Source organism: Enhydra lutris, unplaced genomic scaffold (assembly GCF_002288905.1).
Source record: "Enhydra lutris kenyoni isolate GAN:26980312 unplaced genomic scaffold, ASM228890v2 scaffoldscaffold10, whole genome shotgun sequence".
NCBI classification, from domain to species: Eukaryota; Metazoa; Chordata; class Mammalia; order Carnivora; family Mustelidae; genus Enhydra; species Enhydra lutris.
This window is the reverse complement of record NW_019154094.1, coordinates 22848698-22858600: the sequence shown is the minus strand read 5'-3', so window position 1 is coordinate 22858600 and position 9903 is coordinate 22848698. Positions and strand designations below refer to the sequence as shown.

Sequence of the window (9903 nt, the reverse complement as noted above, 5' to 3'; positions counted from 1 at the left end):
CCCAGCGTCACAGAGACACTGGCAGTCCCAGCTCCAGGACCCGAATCCGTGGTCGCAGGCAGGCAAGGGTCAGGAGCGCGCCTCCAGGTCGGGTCCACCTCTGCGGTACTAGAGGGAAGTACCGCGGGGTGTGGGGGCGGGGGTGGACAAGCCCGGGAGGGTGACCGACAGCGTGGCCAGCCACTGGCCGAGGGCGGTGAGGAGGCTTAGGCCGGCGTGAGTGCGTGCGTGTGTGCGTGAGTGTGAGCGCGAGGGTGAATGTGTGAGCCTCCCCAACCCCCACCTGTTTGAAATGATTTTAAAATGCCAAAGCCAGACTGACCGTATTTCAAAAGTTGCAAACAGTCGGGGTAAAACACGTGCACATGCCCCTACCCTGAAGTGATTAGCTGACTCGAGGGCAAGGAAAGAAAAGGAGGACTAAGAGGGGGGGCGTAGAGGGGGCTAAATCTCTTTTTGGAGGATCGGTTTTAGGACCCAACGGGAAGCACACTGGAATCTCTCCCTTCGGGAAGGAGAGGTGGGGCGGGCCGGCCGGCAGGCGGCCGCGGGGCGCATGCGCGCGCGTCTCCTCTAGCCGGCCGCTGCGCTCGGCGGCGCGGAATAGAATGAACTGTAACAAAACAAGCTGAGCCTTTGTATCTGCTTAAAGGGGCCGCAGGCACTTCCCTCCTGTCCCCCCCAACCCCCGCTCGGCAACCGCGTCTCCAGGGCTCCCAGCAACTGGCTGGAAGGGCTTCCCTCACCCTCAGGAACAGCCCGCCAGCGAGGAAAGGCGAGCCAGGCGGGAGGCAAAGAGGAGACACCGCATTTCTAAGAGGCAAGAAAGGAAGGAAGGGAGGAAAAAAAAAAAAAAAAAAACAACCCAAGCGGCTCAGAGTGGACTCTGGTCCGGGAGAGAACGATCGGGCGCCGGAACGTGGACCGAGAAGCACCGGAATGCAAACAAAGCTCGCGGGCGCCTGTGCAGGGCTCGCGGGGAAGCCCAGAAAGTTTGTTTTATGATGGCTTGAGTGCGCGAGTGTGTGCAGGGGAGCGAGGCTGCCAAGTTTCTCTCTCCCGTTGCGTTATTTTGGGGGAGATGTCTCTCCCATGAACCAGCGGGGGCTTGGGGACTTGTGCTGTGGGGGGCACCTGTCTCTCATTGCATTATTATTTTTTGTGTTGGGGGGGAGGAGGGGTGTAACCCATCATGTCGAGAGTGATCCAGAAGAAGAACCACTGGACTAGCAAGGTTCACGAATGCACCGTGAAGCGGGGACCCCAGGGTGAGCTGGGGGTGACGGTGCTGGGGGGCGCGGAGAATGGGGAGTTTCCGTATGTTGGAGCGGTGGCCGCGGCCGAAGCGGCGGGGCTTCCCGGCGGCGGCGAGGGCCCTCGGCTGGGCGAAGGGGAGCTGCTTCTGGAGGTGCAGGGGATCCGGGTGTCCGGCTTGCCCCGCTATGACGTGCTGGGAGTCATCAACAGCTGCAAGGAGGCCGTCACCTTCAAAGCCGTCAGACAAGGTAAGACGGGACGCGCCTCCGGGAGGCGCCCGCAAAACGGGGAGAGGCCTGCGGAGTGCCCCCCGCCGCATCTCGGTTTCCCGCGTTCCTCCTGCGAGCGCAGCTTAGAGGGGAAGTTGGGGCCGTGCGCCCTGTCGTGGTGAAATAAGCAAAGTTGTTGAGAGATGGTGGGTTGTTTGCCCACCTGCGTTGGAAAGGGGAGGCTGGATTTGCGTCGGGAAGCGGGGAGACTTTTCCCAGGCCTGGTTCGCCAACCTGTTTTCTCAGCCACCAAGTGCAGTGCCGCTTCGTCTGCGCCGGAAGGAGAGTTGGGAAACTGAGGTAGTGGCAAAGTGGACGGTCTCCGGGCCCTTCTGGGGAGTGATGCAGCAAGCGCAGCCGCTGCATTCCTTTGCCACTTATCGGTTCACAGACCGGGAGAATGGGTATGAACGAGAAGAGGGGTCTGTGGTTACTGACGTCCTCCCTCAGGAAACCGGCTTCACCTGGTATCCCTCCAGGTGGGTTGGGGTACGACCGCCCTGCGGTTCCTGTGCCCGCCGCCGGAAGATCCTGCATTCACCCCAGAGCTGGATGACGCATGTGTCTCGGTCGTGTGGCCCAGCCCCAGGCGTGGAGGGGGGGGGGGGGGGAAAGGAGTATTTCTGTCAGCGCAAATCAAGCCCAAGTTTATGCTGCCTCCACCACCACCACCATCGTTATCCTTGATAATGATAATGGTAGCCACTCTGCACTGATAGCTTACTACGTCCCAGGAGCTGTGTTGAATGCTTTCCTTGGCTGTTTTGTTCTGATTCCCAATTCTGAGAGCGAGTTGTTTTTATAAACCCCAGGTTGCAGGTAGGGAAATCGGCATTGACATTGGATAAGTTACTTGCCCAAGGTCACACAAATATCAGAAGTGAGGGTTTGACTCCTTAATGCAAGCGGAGGAGGAAGAGGTGGGGGGATGACCCTCCTGGACTTGAGGGCTTGATTTCTAGGGGAGGGAATAAAGGCAGATTCCTCTCTTAGAAGCCTGTAGAGGAGTGCCCACATCTTTGCTGCTGGTGGGGAGTCCCTTGCCTCTCAGTGTGGTGCAGGTAAGGGGCTGTCCCTCTATCAGTCCAACAGAGAAGGAGTTGATTCCCCTAAAGGATCACTTGCACGACCAAGTACCATGACACAGGTTCCCCTCCATGAAAGCACCAGAGGAAGTGGCAATGTTGAGCATGGTGAAAAGTTCCCATATGTGCCTGCGGGCCTGGAAGGGCAAGCAGCAGCTGGAGGAATGTGTTAAAGGAAAGGAGGGCTGGCTTGGCTGAGCAGATCCTTGGAAACAGGCCTGTTCTAGATGAAACAGAGGAGGGGGCAGAAAGCTTTGTCAGGCCTTTTGGTAGTTTGAGGAGCGATGCACTGACACTTAAGAAAAGTTCCTACAATGGAATACTATGCAGCCATCAAAAGAAATGAAATCTTGCCATTTGCGACGACGTGGATGGAACTAGAGGGTATTATGCTTAGCGAAATAAGTCAATTGGAGAAAGACAACTATCATATGATCTCCCTGATATGAGGGAGAGGAGATGCAACATGGGGGGTTAAGGGGGTAGGAGAAGAGTAAATGAAACAAGATGGGATTGGGAGGGAGACAAACGATAAGTGACTCTTAATCTCACAAAACAAACTGAGGGTTGATGGGGGGAGGGGGGTTGGGGGGGTGGGATTATCGACATTGGGGAGGGTATGTGCTATGGTGAGTGCTGTGAAGTGTGTAAACCTGGCGATTCACAGACCTGTACCCCTGGGGATAAAAATATATTATATGTTTATAAAAATAAAATAAAAAAAAAAAGAAAAGTTCCTACCATTTATGTCCTCATTTTCTACTTGCTCACCTCTTCCGGGAAGCCCTCCAGCATGCTGCCACGCTGAACAAACCCTTCTTCCTTTGGGCTCCCCTAAATGTGTATGTTTTAGTTCTTTTACTTCCTCTGACATATAAGTTAGGCCCCTCTTCTCATTTCCGTACAAGAGACTGTGTCTTATTCATTGTGCATTTCCTCAGGCTTTGCTTGAGGTCTAACACCTTCTTTTCCTGAGAATATGTCCTCATCAGTAACCTGGCTTGCCTTTAGGTATTACATAAGCTAATAAGTGGAAAGTGTGCAAAACAGGGCCTGCCACATAGTAAGTGCCCAATAAAGATGAGCTATTATTGTGTAAAATTGAATTTATTTCTAAGCCTAGCTTTTGGTGTTAGGAACCTGGATTATGAATTCAATGCCAGTACGTGGATTGTTAGGATTTGATAGAACTGTAGAGGAAACACCTTGTCAAAGCATTTGATGGGAGCAGCCACAGGTCTCGGTACAGGGGTATTTTGGAGAAACGGTTGGCGGAAGGACAGGCAGGCGTAGCTATCCATCTATTATCTGTCTAGTGGGTCCTGTATGGGGGCTTGTTTTTAATGTGCAGTATGCCAGGTGTGCCTGAACCTCTTCTGTCCACCAGTCATCAGAGATCCAAGAGCCACTGTATCTCATGATGGTGGGTCAGATAATCAAATGTGTTCGGAATCAGACATCTCTGAATGGAAAGGAAACTGTAGTGTCTCCAAATGTTATTTCCCTTCACCCAGAACTGTTCTGTGTGCTGCACAGGACTGTTCCTAGCAGGTGTGTGCGTGCGTGTAAATCTACTTCTTCTACTCAGGAGAGCATAAAGATGGAGATGGAATCCACTGCAGTGTGAAAGCTACTATTTTATGGGATAATTACATGGACACAGTTCTTCCAACATCTTCATTATAGAAACATGGCACTAGGAAGCATTTCACCAGTCTTCTGTTCCCCCTATAGCAAGAATATGAGTTAAATTGTATGACAGGATTGCTCTTACTATGTCTTCATTACTATGTTGTAATCATATTAGATAAACTCATCCTGGGTGTGTGGCAAAGGAAAACGTTACTTTTGTGTCTCCTGCCCCCTGAGCTAGCCACTCCCAGGAACACAGGGCACTTTGGGTACTGTCGGTATGGAAATGTCACGGTCTTCTTGTGGGAGAAAATTCTGCTGTTTCTATTTCATGGCAGCTCCCTGGAAAGATGCACAGACTAAAATAGTCTGTAGCAAATGGTATTATATGAAGCAGGACTGGATCGTGAAGGAACCAAGCTAAATGGATCTACCAGGTTAGACTTGGTTCATTTTATTTTATTTATTTATTTTAAGATTTTATTTATTTATTTGACAGAGAGAGAAAGGGAGAGCATGAGTGGGGGTGGGGGGTATGGGGAGCAGCAGGCAGAGGGAGAGGGAGAAGCAGGCTACCTGCAGAGCAGGGAGCCCAACTCAGGGCTTGATCCCAGGACCCTGGGATCACTAGAATTTGGTTCATTTTAGATGGGGAAAACAGTCTTTTGTCACAAAGTGCCTAAGAAAATTTACAGATACACATATATATTACATAAAATATGTTATTTTGAAAAAAAAAATGCTATTTTGTATATTACATATATAATATAGCATATACTTTATATTTTGTAAATATATATTTACTCGTAGTGAAATGCACAGATCTTTAGTATATAGTTTGATGAGTTTTGACAAATGTATATGTTCATTTTATCTTTACCCAAATCAAGATATAGAACATTTCCATTACTCTAGAAATTTTCCTCCTGTCCCTTTCTGGTCAGTTCCGGACACCTCCTCCAGAGGCAAAGGCTATCTGATTTCCTTTATTATGGATTAATTTTGTCTATTATTGATGATCATATGAATGAAATAATGCCATATGTACTCTTTTGTGTCTGACTTTTTTTTTTTTTAAGATTTTATTTATTTATTTGACAGACAGAGATCACAAGCAGGCAGAGAGGCAGGCAGAGAGAGAGGAGGAAGAAGGCTCCCCATTGAGCAGAGAGCCCAATGCAGGACTTGATCCCAGGACACTGAGATCATGACCTGAGCTGAAGGCAGAGGCTTTAACCCACTGAGCCACCCAGGCACCCTGTGTCTGACTTTTTACACTCAAAATATTTAGTAGATTTCATATTGTGTCATTGTTCTTTTTTTTTTAAAGTTTATATATGTAAAAATTTTTAAGTCATCTCTTTACCCATCATGAGGCTCAAATTTACAACCCCATGATCAAGAGTCATGTGCTCTGCCAACAGAGTCAGCCAGGCACCCTTCATTGTTCTTTATTGTTGAGTACTATTCTGTTGTAGGTATGTGTGTATATACGTGTGTGTATACACACACACACACACACACACCAGTTTTTAAAATATTTTTGCTTGTCATTGGGCTTTGGACTGTTTGCCATTTTTCACTATTGTGAATATAGGTGCCAAAATATTCCAGTTGCTCCGCATTTTTGCCAGTCTTCAATCTCGTCTGTCGTTTGAATTGTAGCCATCCTAGTATATGTGGAAACAGAGAGAAAGGTGATGAAGGAAACTTTGCTGTGGGATATAAGCTAAGCAGTTGTTTTAGAATGTGGAGGCCTGAGGTGAAAGTAGTGCTTTAGGGACATTTTGTTTTTTATTCCTCGCCCCTGGACACAGGTGTCCGGAACTGAGGTCTGCAGAGTTTGGGTAGCCTTTCCAAGAGTCATACAAGTGGCAGAAGTCAAGCTGACAGGCAGCTGTGTTGGATGCCAAAAGCCCCTGCTCCTCATTCCTGGGTCAGCATGTCTCAGAGTAGGGCCCCCAGACCAGTGGCCAGAGCGTCACCTGGGACTGGTCAGACACTGGAATTCCTGGACCCCACCCGGGCCTTGCCGACTCCCAAACTCTGAAACTCCTGGAGGCGGAGCCTCTGGGGCAGTATTAAAAGAGGCCCTGGGGTGATTCCAAGGCGTGCCCAGTTTTGAGAATCACCGCCTGAAGGTACAGACTGACACTTAGAAAAGGACCCTTGACACAGCTGATCTGGGTTTCAGAACAGGCTTTGCCAGCTAGTGCTGTCGTCTCCGGCAAGTCACCCTCTCTGGGCCGACCTTTCTTCATTTTTTCATGCCAGAAATAAAATGGCCGTCGCCTGTAGGTCCTTTGCATTCCTAAAATGCTGCACTTCCATGAGTAACCCCGACTGCAAAAGCTTAAGATGGTGTGATTGTAGTTTCCCAAAGTGGTGGTATCCTAGGTCATGCTTACATATTTTTGTAGGTGAAGTCTGTGGTTTTGCAAATTGCCCGGAAGCTGAAACCGCCCACATTTTAGACAGAGCAGGGACAATAAATAAGACACAGCTTAGAAACCACACCACCACCACCAGAGCCTTTTCCTCACTGAAATGAGGGTGTTATGACCACACACAATTGAATAGAGTTCTTTGTGCCTTTTTGTGTTTTGTTCTGATGTGTGTTTATTTTTGACCCATTAGACTATATTACAATAGCTCTGTAACAAAGTCATTCTCATTTTATTTTATTTTATTTTTTAAAGATTTTTTTTTTTTTTTTTTTTTTTTTTTTTTGGGCCGGGGATGGGGGGGGGGGAGGGAGAAGCAGACTCCCCGTGGAGCAGGGAGCCTGATGCAGGGCTTGATCCCAGGAGACTGGGATCATGACCTGAGTGGAAGGGAGATGCTTTGCTCACTGAGCCACCCAGGCGTCCCAGTCATACTCATTTTACAACACAGGGGCCTGTCTTTCTTGGTGTCCCATGAATTCTGCTTCATGGTCTCTGGGTTTGCTTATTCATCCCCTGAGATGGTCACAAGACGGATTCTTTTCCTTAGTGTCCCTTCAGAGAGAAGATCATTGAGCTCCCCATGGTAGTGTGCTGCTAGATGGTTAATAACCTGCTCTGGTAGAGGGGAGCCTCAGATCTGTAGCATATCTGGAGTGGGGAAGAGATACGTTTAATCCATTCTATAGAGCCAGTATGAGCTCCTCCCAGCATACCCCTGACCTCCCTATAAGACAGCTCTTGAGTTACAAGCCATCCCCTCATCCTGCTTTGTGACTGCATAGCCTTGTCCCAATTTAAAATTATCTTCTGTTTCTTCTTTTTTAAAAGTTAATTAATTTTTTTTAATACTCTCTACACCCAACATGGGATTTGAACTCACAACTCCAGATCAAGTGTCACATGTTCTACCTGCTGAGCCAACCGTGCACCCCTTGTTTCTTCTTTTTTGTCTGTCTCTCCTCCCCCTAGAATGTAAGGTCTGTGAAAACAAGGAGCTTTTCTCACTTGCTTACCCCTCTATTTCCCAGATCCTGAAACAGTAGCTGGCAAATCCTAGGTGCTCATTCGCATTTGCTGGACACGTGAATGGTTTTCCTTTGTGGCTTCTCATTCGTATGATATGTGCAGACTAGGCTGTCTACATCCTTCCCCCTTTACTGTCCATTCATCTTTTATTTCTTCTGACTTAGGATCCTAATACGTTCATTTTTCCCTTCACCAGATCTTCCAATCAGCTGATTCCCTGTGTCTAATAATTTATACGGAGCTATAAATAAGTAAATGACCGACAAGGCTTAATGAATTATATTGAAGTATTTCTGCTTGTTGACTCTTGCTGGAGTTTAATAAGGGAAATTTCAGATGCTGAGCAGGCAGGATGGTGAGGGGCTTCTCCGTTTATTGTTGATATGGGGTCTGCTCTATGTCAGCACCCGTAAGAATGACACCTTACCTCTGTTTTTTTGTACCATTGTCCCTGAATACAATTTTTCCAGCCAACAGCCAATCAGATCTTTGCTGCAGAAAACAGTCTGATTTTTGTCCTCTTTTGCTCTTATTGAGCTTTGTGTTTTATAGGCCTTTTTTTTTTTTTTAACTTAAACTTTCAAAATCAATCTGTATTCTTTGTGCTAAAAGACCACTCTCCAAAGGGTATTTGTAGGTTACCCTGTGGAACATTCCACAGCTTTTAGAAAAAATAATGCAACGACAGGCAACCCAACTTGTCCATTGTTTCCAGTGGCCACCCTTGGCCAATGGCCTTGTTCTTTAAAAATAGATTCACTTGACCTTATGATGCAATGGCATACAGTTGGCTCACTGCATATGTTGGCATTCATTACCCAGCTAGTCTAGGAGGGCAGAATTGATGATATCCACCAAGGGGAATTAAGTGGTTTATAAGAGAAAACATTCTGACATCTCCTTACCACAAAGGTTTACATGAAGGAGGTTGCTTTATAAACGATGGTTATTTAATGCAAAACACCGGTCTCTGATGTTAGTGGTCCCTTCCTTGAGTCTGTATATATGTGTAACAGGATATACTGATTTTGTGTACGCTGAGAATAAAGGCTGTCAAATTTGTTAAGGGCTGACATTCACATCCTAAAAAAGGAGGTTACTGCATTCTTACCTGTCTTTATGCAGCTTCTATGCGAGATCTATAACCTTGAAAAATCCCTCATAAACACTAGAGCTTTGCTGTGCGGCACCCTTATGGATGTCTGCGTTGATATGGTATTTCTTGTGAATTTGTTTTGGTGTTTCCACGGCTGTACCCCCACGGATGTCAAGGACATGCCTATCATATGGATGTCTACTTTGTAGTAAAGTATCCTATGTAGAGCCCGGAATGTTCTGGATGCTAACCTTTCTGAAGGCATGTCACAAAATTAAAAGATGGAATTTGAACAAGGTCTTTCATGATTAAATAATACTCTTCTCTTTTTATGGCTAAGTAATTAAAGAGTGGAGTAATCCATTACTTATAATCATTTCTTCAGTCTTCATCTCAGAGTGAAAACCGACGTCCTCACAGTGACTCACGAGGCTCCCTCCCATGATCTGGCGCATGACATTTCACCGCCCCCCGCCACCCCCCGACTCTGGTCCATGATCTGCTAGTTCCCACCTCGAAGGCTTGCTGCGTCCTGAACTTCAAGTCTTTCCCAAATGTCACCTTCTCCATGACACCTTCTTCGATGACATTGTTGGAAGCTGTAACTCCACTGCTGTTCGTTACCCTCTGTAGCCTTTCTCTGCTTTATTTCACTCCATTTCAGGGAGCTTGCTTCAAAATAAGTAAAATCCTTATTTTGTCTCTCCTAGAAGAGAAGCTCTGGGAGGGCAGGGACGTTGTGGGTGTGTTTGGTGCTTCCTCCTCAGGACCGAGAGCGGGGCCTGGTGCGTCCTCGTGGCACGAGCATCTGTTGAACGTCTGCTGTCAAACGGAGAACTCGAATAACTTTCCCCTGAGCCCGGTTGCCTCTGAAAATTCCAGTATTTGAGAGTCTCTGAAGATGTCGGTAATTCATGATGGCTCACAATAACCTTGATGTGGGTTTGTTATTGACAGTCTGTGCGTGTGGCTGAGTAGAGCTTAGCCAGTCGATGGAGGAATCTTCTTGAAGGCAGCGTTGACAGCTGGTTTCAGCTGGTCTTCATGGGATGGGTTTCAGGCAGCCCCTGAGTGTGTCAGGGAACTTTGCA

At 47.5% G+C, this 9903-nt stretch overlaps 1 protein-coding gene across 3 annotated transcripts in view; it reads left to right on the top strand.

The window, feature by feature from the left end:
* Window positions 1-650: 650 nt before the first annotated feature.
* LOC111144009 (membrane associated guanylate kinase, WW and PDZ domain containing 1) overlaps window positions 651-9903 on the top strand; it is a 633428-nt gene continuing 624175 nt past the window's right edge. For all 3 annotated transcript variants that reach the window (XM_022498068.1, XM_022498069.1, XM_022498070.1), the window contains exon 1: window positions 651-1505. In XM_022498068.1, coding sequence (XP_022353776.1) covers window positions 1193-1505 — 313 coding nt within the window. In that variant the 5' untranslated portion in view covers window positions 651-1192. The remainder of the gene's footprint in view (window positions 1506-9903) is intronic.